At 31.2% G+C, this 25,051-nt stretch overlaps 2 protein-coding genes across 2 annotated transcripts; one reads left to right on the top strand and one right to left on the bottom strand.

The window, feature by feature from the left end:
- Positions 1 to 687: 687 nt before the first annotated feature.
- On the bottom strand, positions 688 to 9,000 carry LOC130450434 (testis-specific serine/threonine-protein kinase 1-like). Its single transcript, XM_056788808.1, has 2 exons — positions 8,696 to 9,000; positions 688 to 1,411 (listed from the first exon to the last, which is right to left on the bottom strand). Exons 1-2 carry the CDS (start codon positions 8,998 to 9,000, stop codon positions 688 to 690), a joined length of 1,029 nt encoding a protein of 342 aa, XP_056644786.1.
- Positions 9,001 to 13,552: 4,552 nt separating this feature from the next.
- Positions 13,553 to 24,074, top strand: LOC130450528 (tRNA (cytosine(34)-C(5))-methyltransferase). Its single transcript, XM_056788988.1, has 13 exons — positions 13,553 to 13,739; positions 13,811 to 13,906; positions 14,880 to 15,076; positions 15,130 to 15,307; positions 16,003 to 16,242; positions 16,598 to 16,710; positions 17,770 to 17,957; positions 20,101 to 20,245; positions 20,574 to 20,845; positions 20,967 to 21,147; positions 21,534 to 21,700; positions 23,167 to 23,334; positions 23,813 to 24,074. The coding sequence occupies exons 1-13, from the start codon at positions 13,614 to 13,616 to the stop codon at positions 23,926 to 23,928; spliced, it is 2,187 nt and encodes a 728-aa protein (XP_056644966.1). The 5' UTR covers positions 13,553 to 13,613; the 3' UTR covers positions 23,929 to 24,074.
- Positions 24,075 to 25,051: the final 977 nt, after the last annotated feature.

Genomic DNA, 25,051 nt, shown 5'->3' with positions numbered 1-25,051 from the left:
ATAAAATGAAAAAAAAAAGGAAAATCAGATTATTTCACGTTTTATAGATGGCGTTTACTAATAAACTTCAGTTTAAGTCTATATTTTTCTACTCTCTATCAGGTAGTTGCCAGCACTCACATCCATACGTTAAAATAGGTCCCACTGTGACCTATTATTCTGGGTTAATTTTTTTTTGACCACATGAATGTGTTCAAAATTTGTGTAGCTTTTTTCCCTTATCGCACTCTATGTCTTATAAAAAATAAAAGAAATATACGTGATTATTTTTTCATCTTGGAAAAATTGGGTTATATTTCCACGCGAATGACAACTCTCAGAAAAATATCTATTTAACTGTGACCTTGTTTAATCGTAACTAGAACTAGAGGTTGATCCCAAGCTTAAACTTTAGTTTAATCTCCAATTTTACCATAGGTGGTAAAATTGCGTCTTAGCCACGTTAAAACGTTGTACAACCTTTTCCTTATAATTTCCAAAACGATTGCCAACGTTGGATAATTATAAAAAAAAAGAATTTCATTATTTTAAATATACCTTACCAACTGGATGGTTACTAAATGCAAATCACATCCAAAAATTTATTTTAAATACTAATTACCAATAAAAATTCCATATTAGGGAATAGCTGTTTTTAAATTATCAAAAACTATATGCCAAACACATGAATGTTTGATAATAGATGGATTATACATCGTTTACAGCAATCATCATCTCACTTTTTTTGTTTTCGGGATTTTGGAAGTCTCCGGCAAGTGTTTCTTTCTCATAATCACTAACGTGTGCCGATTGGTTTTCGATCGAATCATGTTGGGCAGATTGAGCTAATCGACCGATAAGTGAAGGCCTTTCTCTGCGCATTCGTAACCATTCATGCTGTATCACTCTCTCCAAAGTTAACCTTTGTGTCAAATCCGGTTCTAGAAGATGACGAACTAAAGATTTGGCTATTTTCGATAACGTGTCTCTCACTCTTGATCGAAAAACCCAATTTTTGGTCATTTGATCCTTCAATAATTTTCTCAAATTTGAATCGTCGAAAGGCATGGACGCATTGAGCATAATAAATAATATGATTCCCAATGACCAGACATCGGATAATTTTGGATTGTAGGGCGTTCCATTGACTACTTCGGGTGCTGCATAAGCTGCCGAACCGCAATAAGTCTGACTAAGTATTCGTCTATTATCGGAATCTACACAGTATCTCGCAAAACCAAAATCAGCTAATTTCACATTAAACCTTCTAGATAAAAGTATATTTTCGCATTTCAAGTCTCTGTGTGCGATATTTTTTCCGTGAAGGTAATGAAGACCGCTGGCCATTTGTCTAAACCAAATTTTAGCTTGTTGCTCAGGTACCACGCCGTTTTTCTTGATGAAGTCTAACAGGTCACCATTATCAGCATACCTTGAACAAAATTGAAATTGATTACATTGAAACATATTTTGTAGAATTAGATTTGTGAAATAAATTTTTTCGATTGTATCGAAGCTACATACAATGTCAAGAGAGAAATGGTAGAAATAAATACAGTTGCCTAACTGGAAAAACTCAATATCAAAAATGTTTACAAGGTTATTTTCAAGAGGGTACAATGGTATATTATTCTGTGAATATAAAAAGGCAAATACCAATTTATACATGGATCATTCCTTAAGAAATTGTCAAAATTCCCTTATTATGAATATGAATCTAAAGGTATTTAAATATACAGAGTGAGTTTTATGTATGGAACGCCTCAATTATCTCGAAAACGGTTTATACGATTTTTATAAACTTTTCTGTACAAAAATCTTGTGATACGGCCGGTATTACGTTGGTAAAATATTGAACTTTGTTATTTCAAATGGATCACTCATATATTTTTCGCTGATCGAAATCCTCAAGAAATACTTATTATTTTTTTCATCTAATATTCCCTATACCTAAATGCCATAATTTCAAAATTAAAACTACATTTGCTTTATCTCCGCCAAAGTTAAAATAATACATTTAGATGGATATGATCGCTACAATAACAAATTTAACCTTTCAATAAATTATTATTGTTGAAGTTTGGGGATAGAAGTCAACAAGAAACGTGTAATATCTTCAATAATTTATATCCTAACCGAAATCTCATAACAAGATCAAGTGTCAGTAAATTAGTTTAACGAAACTGGCTCAGTAAAAGATTTATCCAAATCAGGGCGCAGAAAAACTGCATCAACTGAAAACAAATCTTCAGATGTTTGTGTCTTGCTAGAAGACGTCCTCACTTAAGTACTAGACAATCCATGGAACTTGATATTTCTCAAACATCCGCGTAATGAAAATTTTACATGAAAATAAATTCCATCCATACAAAGTAACTTTGGTTCAAGAGTTGTCAGACGACGATTTTGATAAATTACATGAAAAATAATCAGTATTTCTTAAGGATTTCTAAAAACAAAATATACAGGGTGATCCCTCTTCTTCTACATATTGGAAAAGCATTGTCAACCTTCTTTTAAAGTCTTGAAGGAGCCTTTACTTGAGATACCCTTACAAATCGATTATGGGACCACAACTAATCTAAAAAAACTTTCAGTGACTGCTCGCTGCGATGACCAATATAATAACTGATAAATCGCCAATCCAATCTTGAAAGACAGAGCTGCTGTCAACAGTGCCAAATATGAACCATCACTACGGTCCGAGCGGATCGTTAAAAAGTCACTGAACACTCCACTAAAACGCTGTGGTTCGTCAGAACTTAGAAGTGCGTGGATGTGAAGGACTGGTAATCCTGGACGAGGCTCTGTGTACTTTTCTGAGTCTACCTTTCCTTTTTTAAATCAAACAGTGTTCTGTATGTCCAAAGCACAGTTTGGATAAGAGGGGAAATCGGGTGAGGTGTAGTGAGTTTAATTAGCAAAGACGTTTAAACGTTAACAACATATATTAAATAACTTTAAAAAAATGTATAACACGCATTCACTTGTGTGACAGACAAAAAAAATACATGATAATACACAAAAAACCCTGTTCTAAATATAAGTTCATTATAATAGTGCAGGGGTTATTGAAGATAGATAATTCTAGATACCGGAAATATTTTATGTAATATTGAATAACAGTGAGATAATATATGCGAATAAGTATGACTATTATTCATGAGGATGATTTTCGCACCAGGAGCGTAGCCATTACTCGCGATTAGAATACTATAGCCATCAGGAATAATACGTTATCTCAGGCGTTATAACTTGCAATTTATGTTGTCGTCGAAATAACCTTTGGCAACTGCAGATGATTTTCATCCCAACAGAGCTGTGATATTACCACCCCCGATCATACAAATTGTTCCGATGATCGATGATCTTCCAGTTGTAGAAACGTAACGAAATTATCAACATAGTAGTATCATATTCTGCAAATTTCGTAAAATTCAGCTGCCAGGGTGAAATATCTAGATCTAATTGTCTATATTTCTCAATTTTCATGAAATAATTTAAAAATTCGTTTTTGATGTTAGAAGAAATGAATATAGTTCCTCCGGTCCAAAAATCTTCCCTTTTTTGGTTGATAGTCTTTCGACTGTCGTTATAGGAAGGCTCGTTATTATAATTTTCCAAGCTTGTGGATTGACGATTTAATAATATTATTTCAACGAATTGTCAATTTTATTCATTTGGCAAGAGTAAGAACTGACATTTCTCGTCAATATTCTCTTGTGAATTCATAAATTATTTAAATTTATATTTACAAGGTCTGGCCTAGAGGGCGCCCTAGACGGGTGGAGTAAAACACGAGTAGTGTCTTGGGTATCTAAATATCTTGTCTATGCATGTCCCAAAACACTTTTCCATCACTATTATAGTATTTGTGCAGTAGTGGTTTGAAACTAACGTGTTTTTTTCTCGTGCCGAAAACCATGTGTGGAAAACTGGATAAAACTCCGACTGAGTTACAAGAGCCTATGAGGATAATTCTCCATCTCTTGCGCGTGTTTTTGAGTGGTGTAATTGCTTTAGTGGGGGGCCGAGAGACCACTGAAGATCACCAGCGTCCAGGTAGCTCTGGGACTGTTTCAACTCCGAAAACAGAAACCAAAATCAATCAAATTGTACGTGCAGATCATCGAATGAACAGCCGGATGTAAACGCCGATATAAAAACGGTTAGAAAAATTTTACACGAGGAATTACACATGACAAAAGTCTGTGCAAAGTTAGTGCCAAAAAATCTAACTCCTGATCAAAAACTTTTGCGTCAACGGGTCTGCTCAGATTTCCTTGAAAGGTTAAAAAAGATCTGCTTTGAAAGGGACCCGATTTGAGTCAATGGAAGTGGTAAAGCAAAAAACGGCAGAGCTCCTAAAGGTACTCACCAAAGAAGACTCCAGCACTGCTTCGATCAATGGTAAAAACGTATGGAAAGGTGTGTGACGAAGGGAGGGGAGTATATCGAAGGGGAGTATTCGAATGTAGAATAATTTTTATAATAAAACCCTTTTTCTTAACCAGTCTCGTTATTTAATAGCCAGGCCTCGTATACAGTCGAATAATTGTTAAGTATAATTTTTTATCTCTAGCTTTGAAAAAGAAACCCTCACGAAATTTATGATAAACAATTTTTGATTAAATTAAATTAAATTCTATATTCGCACTTTTGCGTACGTCTCTGGTTTGGATTAGCACCTTGCAGCCAACGATTTGTTTTTTGTTTCTATTTCATTAACTTTAACTCGTGTTATGACACCGCAATTAGGCCACCTTTCATTAATCTTGAAAACATCCTCAATCCCAAATTAAACCCGATGTATAGTAGCTAAGTTGCCAAATGCAAATTTCAATTCTAATATACTAGTTACTAGTATGTTGATACGCAGTAAAAACAGTCGACTTTTTCCCCTTGAAAGGTCTCATGAAGGTGACAAAATACCAACGTATTATTAAAAATAAGTTGTGCTATTCTAGCTACTAATCCTAGTCAAAAGGGCTGAAATACTTGCTGTTCAACTGAATTTGGAAAACCTATAATAAGTAATATATTTTTGAAATTTATATTCTATTGTTATTTGTATTAAACTGAAAAAATATAGATCAGTTTATTAATATTTTTATGTATATCTACGATATTTCAACTACTCTACAACCAGTAGAGGTACAAGATAAAAGATGAAAATGGTAGAATTTCAACCAAGGGCAAAAGTAATGAAAAAATAGAAGAAGCAAATACTGTTAAAAACAGTAGATGACGAAGATAACGAAGGAAGAAAACATATAAGCGATCAAACGCTTAAAAAATGGAAAATTTGCAAGATGTAATAAAATAACATGTGAAATGTTAACAGCTATGATAGAAATGCATAAACCTATTCAGAAAAATGTGCAACATAACTTGAAAAACGGCAAAAGTACCAATGGAAAGTGAAGTAGTATTGTTGACACCCATTTTTAAGTCACTAGATGGCAAGCAATGTAACAACTACAGAGAAATAACTTCACTGCCTACATCGATGAAAGTTTACGAAAAAGCCTTAGACCAAAAGTAGAAAATACACCCAAAATGAATTCGGCAAAGGTAGAAGATCACGTAATTATCATCGAACAACTTATAGGTTAAGAAATGATCTATTACGAGATCTCGAAATCATTTTACTCACGGACAGTAAAGCTGATGTGATCATTTACAAAGAATGGAAGATTCAAGACTTGTAAAGAAAGTATGGGAAGCAAAATTAGACAAAAACAACAAAAGAGAAAGCACTAAAGCGACTTGGAACAGTGTAATAATAAAAAAAGGGACACTACATGAAGAGAGGCAAAAATAACAATCTTGTAGTACGGTTTTTTAATAACGTAATGACAGAAATAGAATATACAGTACCTCACCGTATTTAATATAAAATTTCATGGCTAAAGATAAAATTTATAGCAAATATGAAATATATAAAGATCGATAATTATTAGTGTAGCTAATGTAGTTACAACTATCATATCCTGAATTCAAATACAGATCTTTTTAAAAGCAAAAATTGCCTCAAGAAAAAATACTCGAAGACATGACGAATATAATTATCATGCAGAAAATAAACAAATATTATAAACAATTAACGAACAAATTGAATCCGGAACATCAACATGATATTTAAAATTAACTATATTCATGGTACAGCGTGGAAAAGTATGTAATCGTACTGTTTATTGTATATAATTATAAAAAATCACATAGAATTTAAATTATAAATTAACAACCTTCCACACCTCTCGAATATCAAAATATAAAATTTAATACGATGCTTATTTATATATAAGGTAAAAACCAAAAAAAAATATGTCAGTCACAAGCGTTATACATCACATTAATATAACTAGGAAAGTTCTAAGCAAAAAGACTGATGTTGAATCAGTTCGTAATATTAAAAGGTTTAAGTAATTAAACGGTACCAAAATTATTTTTTATATATTTAATAAGCGGAAAACATTCAGTAACGTAGCCTCAAAATATCTATTTTCGTTATTTTTTATAATGATTACCCTACAAGGAAGTCTATTTCGAAAGATATTCTGATTGACACAACTACAGCATTAAAACAATTTATCCACAAGTGACCTTTAGGAATTCAAATGTAAACGAAGTTTGTTTGGAGGCCAATTCATCACTATATGGTTAATGAATTCTTATCCACAAGTTATGCAAGCCCAGAATAGTTGTGTGATTTACAGTTAGTTCATTTTTACTCAAGAATAATTGAAACTGGATTGAGCTTCCACAATTTGCTAACAGAAGAACGAAATTCTGATGCTTTGACTTACAAGCAGAGCAGATCTTCAACTGGAATTGTGTGATTCGCAATCAGATCTATTTTACCAAGGAATAATGGAAACTGGATTGAACTTCCACAATTTGCTATCAGAAGAACGAAATTCTGATGCTTTGACTTACAAGCAGAGCAGATCTTCAACTGGAATTGTGTGATTCGCAATCAGATCTATTTTACCAAGGAATAATGGAAACTGGATTGAACTTCCACAATTTGCTATCAGAAGAACGAAATTCTGATGCTTTGACTTACAAGCAGAGCAGATCTTCAACTGGAATTGTGTGATTCGCAATCAGATCTATTTTACCAAGGAATAATGGAAACTGGATTGAACTTCAACAATTTGCTATCAGAAGAACGAAATTCTGATGTTTTGACTTACAAGCAGATCTGACCTTCAACTGGAATTGTGTGATTTGTTATCAGATTTATTTCACCCAGCAATAATTGGAGTTGGATTGTATTTTCACAATTTCCTACCAGAATACGGAAATTTAAGTGATTTCACTTACTGACTTGCTTTCTTTACGAATAACAAATCATAAAGTTAATTTTGATTTATTAGCTATTAAAAGCCTCAAAGTTCCCATCAATTATTTTGTTATTTGATATTTATTGAATAAATTAACATAGTTAAATAAACGCATTTTTTCTTGGTAAACACTATACCAATTAAAACTTATACTGATAAAATTGCCTACGAAGTATTCTGTATGTTTTGATATACCAAAAACCTAGACGAACTAAAGTAGTTATCTTTGATAGCCATAGATAGATTTCAAGGTCGGTGAAGTGAACAACAGCTGGTTGCAATACGCATTTGGCGATGATAAACCTTCACGCGCAACTTTGTTTCGCTGGTATAACAAATTTGAAAGAAGACATATATAATGCTTGGTGATGAGGCAAGTGATATACTTCAGTAACTGTCAGAGATTATCCAAGATGAATCATCTACCAAACGATTGAGGCAACTCTTGGTTTTGGATTCGTAACAGTCGATTCAATTTTCCATGATCTTCATGTGACAAAATATGTTACTTCTTAGGTGCCAGTTTTGTTTCGTAGTACAGGTACATTGGTACACAACAAAATATTATGTTGCATCACGATAATACATCGCTCATAAGGAAGTAGCCGAATTTTCACGTGACAATAATGTAACAATCATTGAACATCCTTCCTACTCGCCTGATTTAGATATGCGTGATTTTTTGTTATTTTTTATCACGTAGACAATGTTTCGAATGGATGAAACAGTTTATCAATGTTTTGAGACCATTCGAACAGATTACTGGCTTCAAGTTTTTAAGTTATGGTTGTTAAAGTGCATTTATGTAGGTGATGATTACTTTGAAAATAAATAAACTCATTTTTCTACGAAGATTTTTCTTATATCTCAAAAGATGAAACGTCACCTTCTTACAATGCTGCTTACCAAACCAAACTTTTTTAAAGTAGTCTTTGGGTCATTTGAAGTTGTAGAGCAAAAAACAAATGAGAAATTAAAAAATCTTCTAAAATTTAAAAAAAAAAATAGCAGAAAATCGAGATAATTTGAGGAAAGCATGCGAATATTGTTTGAGAAAGTTCTATGGATAATTGTAATTTTCCCTGCACCTTTCTCGGAAATTATAGAAGAATTTCAACGATTGGAAACAAAAATTTTCACTATAAGTTATGTTTTCTTGAAGTAATTAGTAATCATAATTAGTAATGTCAAAATGTTTTTAATAAAAAGCCAAAATATTACTATTTAATGAAACCTAATATCAATGATCGATGTATTCAAAAACATCGATTAAAAATATTGAGATCGGCATGGTTATAAACGGTTATAATTTGAAATCTAACCCAATAATTATAATTTTATCTTAAATTAAAAATAAAGAAGCTCACCGCATGAAAATAAACACTCTCGGTCCTCTCTGTAATATGCTATGTACTTGAATAATATGTTGGTTTTCGATTTTAGTAAGTATCTCAAGCTCACGAGGAAAGAATTTATCTAAAAAGTCCTTCGGTGCTTTCTCCTTGTCAAATATTTTACACGCCAGACGCATTTTCTTCGGTCCAGTACTGTCAACATAATCAGCTAGATGTACGGTAGCATACGAACCTTGACCAATCTTCTTCCCAATTAGATAACCCCTTTGTTCAAGAGCATTTACTTCAGAATTTCGTGGACTCAGAGGAGTTGCCATTTCTTTATTAATGCGGAGGTTTTTTTTTCACCCTCAATTTTAGAATTGTACGTATGCACACAAGTTTTCAAATCACATACCCCTTTTAAAATTAGCCCACAACCCATTTAGTTTATCTAGACATAGAATTTAAAATACAAAAATTTATGTGAAATGACATGTTTGACAGAAAAAAAGTTATTGGTTCCTATGTAACTTGACATGTTTAGTTTGGAATTTATATTCGTACGTACATAATTAATTAACGTCAGATAATAATTTTTACAAAATGCCATAAAAGTGCCGTAATAACAAAAATATATTTATGCAAAAAACATATTTCCATTTAATTAGATTTAGAATCCAAGAAATCTGTTAAGCAATTAATTAAAATTACGATGGGAAATTAGTCTCTGCAGGGACATGGTGACTTCTAATTATTTGAATTTGTAATATACTGCATTTTAAATAGTTGAAAGCAAATTAAAATTACTCAAAATAGAAAGAAATAGTTTTTGATAAATGAAAACAAACACATATTTCCACGTAGATATAAAAAACGTTAAATAAATACATTTCCAGTCTAATGAATTTCATTCCTTTCATATGATAATGACGAATCTATAAGTTAAAAAAATATTGTTCGATATTTTAGATGAAATTCCAAAACGACATTATTGATTAAAATATTTGTTATGCTTTGATCTCTATAGTACAGGGGTTAATTTAAAAAAAATGGAAAGAAAATTTTGTATTCAAAATTGACGCACTGACGTGATACAAAACTATTATTTCTCCCATCGCTACCTCGGTTTACTTTTAATAGATGGCGTTCAATATATTTCGATCTCATATGACATTATAGGTTCGTTCCTACAACAATTCCTGATCCAATCTTGATTAATTTAGGTTTTAAAAATTCATAAACCAACTCGGATTTTCTAGTAGAACGTATTTCTGATTGATTTATCATTGGTCGCATTCAGCGGACGTAGTGCTTAGAGCTACTGCCACCTAGCGGTAGTGTACTTTTTGACAAGTGCATTTTTTACATTTTGGTTGATATTTTCAAACGAATTTATTTTTTAAACTTAACGAATGTTCATTATTTGATGGTCTATTTTTTTTAAAGAATTACGATGTGTGTCCAGCATTCACTCACTCTTAACCGAATTCAATCATTTTCTTTTTCTGAGAAGGCGATAACTTAACGTTTCGTTACAGAACACAGTTGATTTAACAAACTTTCTGATCTTGTTCTGTCTCAGTTTTTGTTCCCTCTGCTACCGTTACCTAGCACAAATTAAAAGCACTCCGAAACATGGCGTCCGCTCCAGAACGAGTTGCACAACGGTTTCGTCTTCTGAATTCGACCATTTGTCGATTTTTGATAGACAAAGCACAAATAATGGACCCAAAAGAGATCAATGATGAGATAATTAATAACAAAAATTACAAATTTTATGTTAAATTATAGAGGACGAACAGTTATACTTCGCAAGTGCGAACTCCGAATTCAATAAAAATCCACAACCTGTTTTAGTGGTTCAAGAATGATTCCGAATCGGTTTAAATGTTCATTGGAATATTGGTTATTCAATCCTTTGCTTGTTAGAACCCCCAAATTTGATATACGTATAATCAGAACGATCATGGACTATTTCTGATGGTTCTTAGAACGAACTTTAAATTAAATCACAAATTTGGGTATTATTCGAGAGATCGCTTTGTTAATTAGAATACCCAGCAGAATAAGACAATATATCAATAAAATATGTGACGGACAACCTGACAACCTTCTCGCATTATTATAACTTATGATATTTTATATATAATCTCATAAAATGCCAATGAAAAAACAGCACAAATCAAAAAATTCGGTCAGAATTGTCAAATTCAAAAAAAATGAATCACACATTTCAGAAAATGCTAGTTGCCAATGTTAAGAATGTAATTTTCCCTAAAATACGAACAAATAATTTCGTTCACATTTTGGATAATCAGATTCTTTTGGTGGCTGCAAAGGGCTCGGATAAAATAAACAAGTTCCGTTGCTAAATCAGGAATCTTTGTTGTAAACGATTGTCACATTTTATTCTCGAGAGAACAATTCTAAACCAATTTGACAACGTTTCACAATAATTGTCAAATTATGAATCTATATATGAATTGGCAACGACGCTTATAATCTGAGCAGTATAATCAAATTTTAATACTTAATAAAGCATTGTACAAAATAATATGGAAATGGTATGAAACATTCACTAAAATAATGGAATAAATATTATGAACAAACTGATTCGATTTGTCGAGATTTAACAAAACGACCGGGTGTTGAATCGGTTATGATTGGCAATATTCAAACACGTCATTGATGAGAGGATATATTCATAATACAATGTTGCCAATTTTTAGTAGTCATAAGTTTGACAAATGACAGATAAAATAGATTAAGTAGCGATCCAATGACAACCTCCTTCTCATAATGATATAATGTCAAGGAATAGATGCAAATATTTATGAAGAATTACGTTTCATACTAAAAACAATCATATATGAAAATTCATAAGCTTTGTAACAAAAAAAATATATGTAGATTAACTAAAATTGAAGTAAACTCTTCATATAATTTCGTATATGGTGATTATTTCGCCGGGTAATAATTATAAGAGAGATTCCAGTCCAATTTTTTCTTTTACACATATATAACTTTGAGGAATAAATATTCCTTTAGATAATTATAATAATTTTGGGAATATAAACACTCAAATAGGCACAGTTTTTTTAAATATGGCGCTGAAGTATTACGTCAACTCGGTGGTGAATATATGTCGGGATTAGTCATTAGGATTGCGCCGATACGTGACATCATCATCATTGGTCAGGGTCTAAATGTAAATTTCGAAATATGAGCATTAGAATACGTGGTTTTCAAAATATGTTTTATTCACTTTCTTTTAAGTAAAAAATGGTTGTTAAAAGTAGTTAACACAAATATTCGATCTAATTATATTATCAATTTTACAAAATACACCTATTGAAAGGTGTGTATTGTTTCATTGGTATCTTCAGCATCATGCACTCCCTTGCCATTTTTAGAGCGATTAAAAACATTATAGTACTTTTCAAAATATCCCAAAAGTAGGGATTAGTAGTAAAACAGTTCGTAATACACTCTATCCATGTGTCGCATTTCTTTCGACAAATCACAGTTTTTTCGCCCTTGATTTTCACACCCAATTTTGCAGGACAATTTTCTGGGCCCGTACATGTACTTCCTCTTTTTACAGACGAAGAAGTGGATGGTTTTGATGGATTTGATTGACTTGATGGACTTGAAATACTATTTTCAGTTGGATCGGACTCCTGCTCCTTTTCTTCTTCAGACATTTTTATCCGATAAGTACTTAAGGAATAAATAAACCAAAGAAAAACAATATTTTAATACATGAAAATTTTGAAAAGATGTGACACTTTCAAAATAAAATAATGAACAATTATAGCTTAACCTCCAATTTCTCATGACCAATGAGATCATTGAGAATAATTTCGTCGCACGCAAAACATGGAGGAATAAATATTTCTTGATCTCCTTATTCGCGAGATTTGTGAGACCATCTATGTTTCATCTAAATGCATATTTGGATTATTTCTCAACATTAAACTGTCTCCAAACTATTCATGGGGGGTTTCCAAATCAGTTTGAAACTTCATGGAACCATAGATAAATTAGGAAGTATTAAACTCATGCAATATACTTTGAGAGCATTCAATCAGCGATGTAAAAATACCGTAGCAAAGTAAACTATTGTCGTAATTCACCGCCCATAAACAAAAACAAAATAATGAGAATGACATGATTTCGTTCTAAGTTAAATGAGGTCATGCCTTGTTTGCAAATTAACGTGCAATTTCATGAGGTCATGTGAAACAATTGAATGGAGCGTCATCTTACAGCAAAAAACATCAACCAATATTATCAGTTGGGATCGTAAAAGTACAATAAATTACGAGATAAATATTTTAGTATTTCATCGATCAGATTGTTAATAGTGGTACTATATTTTAAAATTTTTTTTTAGCGTTTTGAAACTCGACACTCTTATATTTGATGCTACATTAATTGAAGATGGTGCTCCCGTCGAAATTACATCACGTGACCTCATTTGACGCTCTAAGCAGCGTCAGTGCCACAGAACATGTCAGGGTATGCTCTGCGGCGAGACTACAGAAACACTATTTTTGAACAAATATTTAATTAACAATAGCATAGCATTACCACAGTAATTTTACTCGAAAAATTCTGGAACACACATATGTAATGTATATGGTGGAACCTTAGAGTGGGACGGAACAGACACAGTTTAATAACGAAGAAAAATAGGTTATGCAGCCTAGTTTTCTAAAAATGGGAAGTAAACACGATAAATCTCATTTAAATTATATTTGGATTATTTGTAGATATTAAACTCTCTACAAACCATCCATGAATTGTTTCCAAATTAGTCAATTTATTTGAAACTATGCATCTACATAAAACCATAGATAAAGTAGAAAGTATTAAACTTTCGCTATATTCTAAGAGAGCATGTTAACACAACGCGTGTTTGAATCTGTGGTGCAGCTACAGTTTGATGACGAAGAAAAATAGGTTATGTAGTTATTTTACAAATATTAAACCACATGTAATTCATTTTTTAAAAATGGGACGTAAACACAATAAATTTAGGAAAAACCACCATTTTAATCACATAAAGAAGGTATTTGAAAAATCAGTCTCATTCAAATGGCTTTTGTACATTAAATGTTGTTTGTTAATTTTAATTTTTAGGACCAGAATGAACCAAGTAATCAAGAGAATACTATTACTAGACCACTTTATAATGACATTATCAGAGAAAATGAAAAATTTTGCCAATATTATAAAGTAAATAAGCTTTTTTTTATTTTATTATTATACAAGGATATCATGAGTAGAAATAATATTTCATAAAGAAGGTATTATTATTAGTTTTATCACTAAACTGATAATAGTTTATTGAATTACCCATAAAAACTAACTGTTCGTTAAGTAAATAATGTAATTTCTATTAATAATTTTTAAAACCCTGTTTTATTATTAAAAATGTCTATATATGTTCCTTGCAACGGGGCATTATCCACAAATTTGATGAAGGTACGATAACTCTGTCCCTGGTATTTAGTTGTGACTCTCAGAATCTTTCCACTGAAATATCTCTGAAAAACAGGGTAAAAACCCTGTCTTTGGTTTACATTTACAACTCTATACTCATCAGAAAATGAATATTTTATTAATGGATTAATATTTTTTTGACAAAGTATCATCTATTTTTTAATCTACAAATATACAATTTTTATTTCCGATAAAGATATAAATATATACTTGAAAACTCAATAATTTGAGAGGGGGAAGGAAGAGTAGTTGGAAGTGGTGGTTGCTTAATCATCTAGCCATGGAAGAGCAGAACCTTCTCCTAGCCCAAGTGCTCGCATCCTTTTCTGGGCTCCTCAAATATGTAGAGGAGCCTCCTTCATTATTGTCATTCAAATATGTATGCTGACCCATCCCAGCACCTGCGAATACGGCTTTTTCCACATTTACATTGAGTGCAGTGTTCTCTTTAAATTCTGTGGGAAGCGCTCCATCTACTGAATAGACAAGAGGGGTAAACGCTCCATAAGATCCTCTGTTGTTGAGTCATACTTGGCTTGCTTTCATTTGCAGTGGTCAGAGCTGTAAGAGGCCAGTCCTGGGAAAATTAGGGGACAGTGTCATATTAATAATAGGGTTGTCATAAACTAATGAAACTGTGATATATTATTAAAGATGCATGTAAAGTAACAAAGTTTCTTAGGCAATTTATTATCAAACTTTTCAGACTCTTGGGGTATGCAAAAAAGAAGAATTTGATGAATTCATATCTTATATGAAAACTGATCTACCGGCTACCTTTAGAATAACAGGATCTAAAGGAGTAGCGAATAAATTGTTAGAAATTGTTCAAGATCAGCTAATCAAAGAGTGTGTAAACCAAGCTGATGGAACAGATAAACCTTCCATCTTTCCAATTCCATGGTACATATTATAACTAAATGATGCATCAAATATATTAAGTGAATATATTTTAGGTATCCTAATAACCTTGCTTGGCAAATGGAACTTACAAGAAAAGATATAAGAAGGTGTGAAGCTTATTATAAACTTCACAACTTTTTGATTAGCGAAACAGAAAATGGGACCATATCAAGACAAGAAACAGTCAGTATGATCCCTCCACTGGTTTTAGATGTTCAACCTCATCATAAGGTGAATATTCAATATTTTATATTACATTTCATACAATTACAATTCAGTACAATTTTTTATGAATACTAGTATTTTGTCTTGTACCTATTACTGTAAATATTATTTGTTCTACAAAACCAAATAAACATCAAATTAGTAATGACGCTATCGAGAGTTACCATCGCGCCGCACAACAAATTGATAATGCATAATAAAATAATATTATTTCACAAAAATATCCCTACTCCGCCTCCAGTTGTCCAACTCGAAATCAGGGTAATTGGGGTGTGCTAATCTCCTCCCTCTGCGACTGTGTCCTTTCCCCTGAAACCTCAGTGCCAGGGCTCCCAACTTAGAAGTTTTCCCCCAAATTGAGAGGGGAAATGTGCGATGGGATGTTTTTAGAGGTGTTGGGGGGGTTTATTTTTAGGGTTTTTTATAATTAAGTTGTGTTACATAATTTCAATTGAAATTTTACAAAATATGATTGTGGTTAATGCTTAATATCAATATGTCAATATATATGAAGTTTTCGATATTTTATGATGCAAAATTGATAGAAAATTCTATAATTTTTAATGTTATTTAAATAAATATATTTCAATATTTATTTCATAAATAATAAAATTTCTTAGGAGGAATTCCTATTAATTGTGGAGATTTTAGGGTTATTGATTGTGTAGAGATTATAGGCTCTTAAAACGATTATGTTTCAGGTGCTAGATATGTGTGCTGCTCCAGGGTCAAAAACAGCACAACTATTAGAACTGTTGCATGCAAATGAAGATCCAATACCATCCGGCTATGTAATTGCCAATGATATTGATAATAAACGTTGTTATATGTTAGTTCATCAAGCAAAAAGGTTAAATTCACCGTGTGTTGCTATTATCAATCATGACAGTGCCATTTTACCAAATTTACTAACCACTGCAGCAGATGGATCCACAGAACAGGTTAGAATTTTGTTTTACTTTAAATACATAGATTTCTCTTATTTCCTCTTACTTCTTGTTGGATATAAAAGTAAATATAGTGCTTTTAAACTATATTAGTACAACAGTTAGTTAGATAATTCAGAATGGATGAGGGAAAGGGCTAGAAAGACACTTAAATTGAAAAAGTACACAGTAGCTACAGAAAATGAAGAAGAAGTCTGTGAACTGCACTAATTAAATTATTTATTAATTAAATACATTTTTTTCTAAACATTATGTGTAATCTCCTTTGATTTTTTTTTACAAACACTAGATTTATCATATGTGTTTTATTATAGAATATTTTTGACTGAAATTATGATTATTTCAACAGGTGCAATTTGATAGAATCTTATGCGATGTGCCATGTTCCGGAGATGGTACGTTGAGAAAAAATCCTGATATATGGATGAAATGGACAGCAGCAAATGGTCTAAACTTACATGGGTATGTTATATATATCGTATAAGCATTTTTTATAATTATGTAAAGAAAAATATAATTTTCTTTTGTGTGTTATTTTGCCGTACGTCACATAAAGTCCGTTTGTGACAGATGATCTGTCACTGTCATCGATGGGAAGCAGGGCATAACCTCGAATGTCGTGTTGTGTGATTGTGTGCTGGAAAACAATTTCATTTTTAAGTTTATTTTAATTTGTGATTTTGGAACAGACATTGTTAATAATTAATAATTAAATGTCGTTTCTTTTCTTACAGGTATGAAATATTTGTTTAGTACTAAATAGGTGCATACTTTTGTTTCATGTAATTTTCAGTTTACATGTTAATAACAATAAATCTCTTTTCTTACAGAGAAACACAATTGTGTTTGATTGACTGTGTCACCAAAACCACAGATATATTGGAAATTGTCTTATAATTATTATCCAAATTAATTCAATCTCACTTTAATGTCACTCTTATTTAATAATATTTCTATTAATTGTCTTATTTTTTTTGGAATTGCTTGTCTTTCTAGTTCGTCCGTTATTTTCTCTATTTTATATTCCACTGTCTTCTATTATTTGGCCTAGAGTGTGGATTGCATCGATAGTTGATCTTCCTGGTCTAAAGCACTAGTTTTTTCTCTGCATGTTCTTTCAATCTTCTGTTTACTAGATTTGCCAATATTTTGTAGGCGATATTTAGCAGGGTTTTTGCTCCACATGTTTGCATTTCTTCTTATGGTATGTTCTGTGGAGGCGAGGGGCTCAATAGAGTCCAAAAATCTTTTTGTTTTTTTTGTACAATTTTTATTTTTTCGATTCTTTAACAACTTCTTACAATTTTTTCCTCTGATACTCGTATTGAACCTGACCTTGGAGTTTTGGTGATTATTCTACACGTGTTACAGTGTCCTTGATCTATTATTACACCCAAAAATTTCATATAATTTTTGTAATTACTCACTTAACTAGGACTCAATTTTTAATTTCGTTTTTTTACTTTTCAGTGCACATTTAAGTAAAAGTTGTATCAATTTATCCAATTTGATTTGTTTTAGAGTACAAACAAGAATACTAAAAAGAGGCATCGATTTATTAGCTGTCGGTGGAAAATTGGTATATTCCACTTGTTCTATTAATCCAATTGAAAATGAATCTGTAATTCACAGGATTTTGTCGATGTACGAAAACGTTTTAGAGCTTGTTGACGTATCTACTGTCTTACCAGGCCTCAAGTACTCGCTAGGTAAATAATTTTTAATTAATTACTCTACAATCATTTTATAATATTATTAATCAAATGCTTTGAGTTATGTTTGTTTTAACAACTACTAATTTGGATTGTTTTTTTTTATTTTTCAGTGTTATTGACTACATCTAAATGATGTAACTAAAAGTCAGTTGGATTCAATCAAATTATTTTTATCCAATGATTAATGGTTAAACCATGTCCCAACATTATTAAGATACTCATATAATTATTACTATAATGTCATCTCTTCGTTGGTGTTATCAACTATACTGATAAACGCTGTTTCTATCACATTAATTTGAAAAATAATTGAGGCGCACAGAATCAAAATCTGCCAAGTCCATCTTAAGATATTTTCGAAAAGTGTAAAAAACTGTCACAAACAGACCAAACATAAGAAATTATAAATTTTTTCATCAAAAAATCAATAATTTCTACTTTATAATAGAGAAAATGTATGATGGAGATCCCCAAAATAAATTTCTATATATTTAGAAAAATTAACAATCAATATTTGGACTTGTTAGTCTTTGATACTAAGATTGGGATTTGGCGGGATTTGAAACAAAAATCAGCTTAGGCTGCAAAAGGGTTGAGTTGTAAAGGCTATACTAATTGTAATTTTTACACATTAATTACGTATAGGCTTAGTAAAAAAAATCTTGGCTTTAATTATTACAAAAAATATTGCAAACTATCATAAAATAAAATTTGATGTTTTGTAAAAAGTAAACAAAATTTTTGAGACCAAGACGGCTTCTTGGTTTGTCAAATCTCGATAAAATTTTAGCATCTGGTGGTTTCTCCACCTTTGTGCAAAGTGCTTTGTTAGCAGTTTCGCAATATCCTTTATTTTTGCAGCTTTAAGGCTAACCCCCTGTTGATGGCTTTTGGGTTTATGTGAGATATATTGAACTTTGGTTTTGGACAGATTTTGCTTGACAAGTTTCCTTTTATAAAAGACTAACCTGGACCAGAATGTTATTTTTCTTGTTCTTTTTTAGCATAATCCTTTTTGATTGATTGAACTTGAAGTGCCACAATTTCAGTTTTTTGTTCGTTTTCAGATTCATATTTCCAGTCTTTAACCAGAACAGTGATCCAACATGATGAACAGTTCCATGTTTCCCCAGAACTTCTTCATACTCTTCTAGCTCAAGAATAGTGTCCTTTTTCAAATCTATCTCAATCCAAACACCCTGTGGATGGAAAAATCTATAAGAAACAATATCAAACTCAACTTCGATAAAATATGGACTTGACGGTTTTTGATTCTAGACACCTCAATTTAACTTAATCTATAAAACTCCTTTTTTTAATAGTAGCTAACTTACATATACTTACACTATCTTTGACACATTTTACCTTCAGTAGTATTAGTTCCTTTACTCAACTTAGAAATTGGACTAAAGAATAATATAAGACTTCTTGGATCAGGATGCCTATCTGTGTAACGGTTCATAAAGACTCATTGCCACCATTACGAACACCACGTGTGTTTTTTAAAGTGTCTGTAGATCTTGGACACGAATTACCGAATTTCCATGGTAAAATCATCTGTTTAAAACTGATTTTTGAAGAATATCACAAAATTCTTCAATTACTTCATATTTTATTTAAAACTATTTAGCTATTATTGTTTTCAGTGTTTGTATCTTATTTTTTTTTTAAATTTCAATAAGGTCTTCACCAAAACTTTTTATTTTTTCAACTTTCTTATTAATATTCTCAATTTTAGGTCTCTTTTGATAGAAAATTAATTAAAAACACAGGTCAAAAAATGTTTTCTCTCAAAAGAGACCCAAAATCAAGAAAATACACCAAAAAATACTTTTTATTAGATTAAATTCAACAAAGAAAAAACTACAAATAAACTGGTTTGAAATTCGTATAATTTTTTTTATATTTGATGAAATATTGACCTGTTTATGCGCGAGGGGAAAAAAGTTTTCTAAAAAAAAAACCGAACAACCGTTTATTGCCCAGTAGTGTGGAATGTTTACCCTCCAAAACCACCATTCGGTCCTTAATCCTGCAGTACTACTTTAACATTAGTTCTGGATAATAAATAGTTTGATGTGTGTACCTGGCAAATTTTCATTATTTCAATTTTTCATTAAAATATACTTAATTATAGGTATGGAAGAATGGTTAGTATCAAGTAGAAATTTGGAATTTTATAAGACGTTTGAGGAAGTTGATGAAAAATGGAGAACTACTATTAGACCACAAATGTTTCCTCCAAAACCCGAAGATAGAGACAAATACAAATTGAATAGATGGTAAATATTCAGTTAAAGTATATTGAAATTTATATCATAAAATAAATACTCATCAAAATACTTGTAGAATTGTTCACTAGTAACTCCAATTATGGCGAATCAGAGGAACAAACTCGTATACCACATTTTCTTCCAAAAATAAAAAATAACTGGCAATAAAATCAATACATTCTTTAAATATGTCTGCAATTGATTCTGATCAAATTGAAAAATTCAATGTATGGATTCACTTTTTGCACAGATAAAATTTTATCGTCCAAAGTATAATTTATGAAAGTTTTGGGAGCTCTGGAATTAATCCTATTCAAAATATTTTGATCTCTTTTAGCATTCGAATCCTACCCCATCATCAGAACACTGGTGCATTCTTTGTAGCTGTTTTAAAAAAACTGAAACCCCTTACTTCGGAAGAAAAAATGTGCGAAGTGAAAGAAAAAGCTGATGATATCCAAGAATCTAAAAAGCGTGCAAATGAAATGAATTTTCCACATAATTCCAGAAAGAAACGCAAGAAAGACGTCTACAAAGAAGATCCGTTCGTTTTTTTCTCTGACGACGAACAAGTTTGGAATGATATTAAAAATTTCTATCAGATATCAGGTTTGTTACTAATTATCATTATTAAAGTCGGTATGGGACTAGCAATTCAGCCCATTAGGCTATCAACGGAGGTCATTGTTATTTGTTGTCAGTAGAAATGTTGTAACTGAAACTTTTTCAGATAATTTTGATTCAAGGTGCCTTTTAACAAGATGTCATGTAGGAAAAAAGAAGAATATCTATTTAACGTCTGATGCTGTTCGAAATTTAGTTGTATCTAACCAAGGAAACGTCAAATTTATTAATACTGGAATTAAAGCCTTTGTTAGATGTGATAATAAAAATATGAAATGTGCTTTTAGGTATGTATTTATTATTTGATTTACGATTTATTTTTTCCTTCTTTGTGAGCTTTTGAGTTATCATCCAAAAAGTGAAAAATGAAGTTTGAATTAATTTCAAACGCTTTAACAAACAAACTACTAAGTAGTAAGCCTTACTACTTAGTAGTTTGTTTTTTGACTTATGACACTTTTTGAGCGGAGGTGAGATGTGTCAGCAGACACAAATTGATATTAAAGCTCAATTATTTAAATTGATGTTATCAAAAAAATTTTTTATTCTCATTTTAATTTGAAAACAGAAATAATGTGAAGCTTTGAATGTGCGCATATATTATATAATAAAAAAATTTTAATTTTAATGTTTTCTTTTGAGATTATCCCATTGAATTTACGCTTTGTTATAGGATAGCAAATGATGGTTTGGAAAGTATTTATCCCTATATAGGAGACAGTAGGAAAGTTTATATACCAAAAGATGATTTAATTACGTTGTTAATGAATGATAATCCTCAACGATCTCCACCTATAGTAGACTTATCGGAACAAATACAAAAACAAGTCGAAAATTTGAGTAAGTAACTTACCCTTAAAGCATCATTCTTAGATCTAAAATCACATCATACGTTCCTGTTTCGTAACCGGTTTCACAGTACTTTTTTTTCTGGGGCAAATGTTGAGATTTCATAATGTAATGCATTTTATAATTTAGTTGTTGGCCCTAACTTGAATCTAGAAGTCAAAGAGATATGAATTGTTGGCCCTAAGTTCAATCAAACCTGAAGGGCTAGTCTATTGAATATCTATGAAAGTTCGAGATTTATTCTTCACCAAAGAGATGCTACACCATCTAGGGCTTCTATTACTGAATAGAGATGGTGTCTCTAACGTACTACACTCCCAAGCAAGTTGCAGAAATTTAAGTAGCTACTTGAATAATGAAAATAACAATGCAGTGACATATATCAAGACACCATAGCTCTGTATAGACATGAATACATAGTGGGGAGAATTTAATAATTTCAAGAAGTCAAATATATTCAGGCAGGTTTGATTGACACTTGAAGTGTGTATTGGAATTTTGTCAATAATCCTCAATTGATTAGTCTCATATAAGCCTCAAATTTTTATAAGGAGGTTTTTCCGCTGGAATTAATTTTCGCGGGAGAAGTTTTATTGGTGGGAGTATAAAACAGGTAAGTCAAGTTATTAGGTTTTAGTTTACCTTCAGTCTAGGAAGTCGATAATTTGGTTATCGAAACGCGCGCCAGACAGTGTAATTGTGAGTTTTGATGTAGTGGCAACAGTGTTTTCAGTAAGATTATCACCAATGGTTCCACAAATTCTAACTTAGTCACTTGATTAAGTTATATCTATATTTCTAAGCACATCTTTTCAAGTTTTAGATGAGGGCTCCATTTATTTTTGTATCAATAAAAAAGTGTTATGATTTATTAAAGGTGGAACTTATTTAGTTAACCGAAGATTTTGAAAAATTGAATAAGTGAAAAACGATTCATTTCAAGAAAAAAAACGTATTGAATTCCTTTAAAGAACTTTAGTTCATAAGACTTTGTAATAGTTAAAATAAGGAATTTCATGGAAAAGTGGAAATGAACGTTATTTACACCCTTGATATTGCCACCCTAATTAAAATAAAGTGTGGAAAACTATTCAAATGAAGACTTCATAAGATTTTGTAATACATAAAATAAGAGTTATGACTAAAATAAGATAGAATGGAAAAATGGAAACAAACGTTATTTCTACTCTGATGTTGCCACCCTAATTAAAATAAAATGTTATAAATTTGCAAATCACTTTAATTGGATACAAATAATAGGATCAAGAAGTTTAAATGGTTTAGGGAGCTTCATTCATAAAAAAAATTATTGTTACAATTGAGGAAGCATTTTTTAATTTTTTTTAAAAATTGTCTTCTATTAAAAATAACTCAAAAAATCAGAAAAATAAGTTTTTTTGTATCAATTTCTTCTTCTAAAAATGGATGATTGAATACTTTTGTTTTACTTGTTTTAGGTCCAGGTAGTTGTGTCCTTATTTACAAAGATGAATCAAATTCGAGTGAAAATCCTTTGGTAATACATATAAGCGGATGGAGAGGAACTACATCATTAAGGTGTTACATGGACAGGCATAGTACTGTTCATTTACTAAGATTGCTGGGTGGAGATATTTCTAAGTATGGTAAGTATTTTTGTTCAATCGGAACAAAGAAAGTGGATGATTGAATTATGGATTAGTACATAAAACAAAGTAAAAAACTAATTAATAACTTTCTGACATTGAGACTCAATTGGTACGCCTGCCTGTTAATAATAAACTTTCAAAAATCAACTGATATTCATTTAAATAATTTATTTTTTGTCCTTTTTCTCATTCATTAGATTATAAGTGTACCATCTGCAAGACTTTGATAATTAAAATGCAAAAAGAAGTTGAATGGATTTTTGAAAAAATTGATTTCCAGTTTTTAAGAATTGAAAATCCCCATTGGTTGCCGTTAGTCCTAATAAATGTTTTGCCATTTTCTTTTCTTCTGCTGGGAAGGATAGTAGTGCATGTGCGGTCTAAGGTCGACTAGTATTTTGTTACCCATAAATTATTTACCATTTAAATCATAGCATTTATCCTGTAATGTTCTGAGCTTTGTAATATATTTTAGATGTTAACAAATTCAAAAAGATAAGTCAAAACTCGGAAGTAGATGATGAAATTGATGATGTTCAAAATGAATTGTCACAGAAAAGTGAAGATGAAGAAGAAAAAGGAGCAACATAACCCGTTTAATACTTAAAATGTATTTTTAGAAATAAATGTATCACAAAGACTTATTTCCAGTTATTCGGCTGATATAATTTATAATAAATTAAATAACGCTTTAAAACAACATAAATTCTGGTGGAAAAAGCTTTAGGTGACAACAATAACTAATTTTTTTTAAATTTAATTGACTAAGTTGACAAATTATCAGCGAATGCTTCTCGATCGCGCACAGGTGAAATTTTTAATTTTTTTCGTGAATGAGATGCTAAAATTTTTCAATGATGTGACATACTTTACCTAACCTAGATGTACCGAAGAAACGATACATCTAGAAAGAGGATACATTGAACTCTGGTTGGGTCCTCAGCTTAAATATGGGCTAAACAGGTGAAACCTTCATAATGCAAAAACAAAAAAGATACGAACGAGGAAAAAAAGCTAAAAGTTACAAAACATGATAAACTATGATGTAGAAAATATAATTATCATAGAGTAACTGTATCAACGTTGTAGAGTAAGAAACTTCATACAATAATTAATCCTGTCTTTGTGAAAGGTTACTGGGAAAGATACTTTAAGAAGCCTACTTCTGTCTCAAGTCTCAACTTTAATGGGGCAAAATATATTTTAATATTATCTTTTTATAAAAGAATATATTTAGGTTTTACTAGAAGATACTGAAACTTCAAGAATAAGTATAGAAAATGTTCCAGGAGAATTTCCATATGGATGTACTCTAGATGTGCAGACAGATTTATCATTAGAAGACATATATCAGTTAGCTCGTATTAGAACATCCTTATAACCCACCATTTCTAGTGAAACTTAAGAAATGATGGTTAGTTTTCTTCTCATATTATCAATAACTACGCAGTTTTTGAAATTATTGTAGGTTTATTGGAACCTTACATTCTCACACAGTTCTCACAGGTAAAGAGATATTGGAGCCTTGTTTCTTACTAAGCAATGAATTAACTCTCATAACATCAAAAGAGATTTTCATGATGAAATATGTCTCTAAGTCTTCCACAGTGTATATAGTAAGAGCTCAGGTGTCCGAGTTGAAATCGAGTCTGAAGGACGCGGTTGAGCTATGAGACCACAACACTTAATAGTGACGTTCGTGTTTCTGTATAAA

Source organism: Diorhabda sublineata, chromosome 11, assembly GCF_026230105.1.
Source record: "Diorhabda sublineata isolate icDioSubl1.1 chromosome 11, icDioSubl1.1, whole genome shotgun sequence".
NCBI classification, from domain to species: Eukaryota; Metazoa; Arthropoda; class Insecta; order Coleoptera; family Chrysomelidae; genus Diorhabda; species Diorhabda sublineata.
This window is presented reverse-complemented; position numbering and strand designations above follow the sequence as displayed.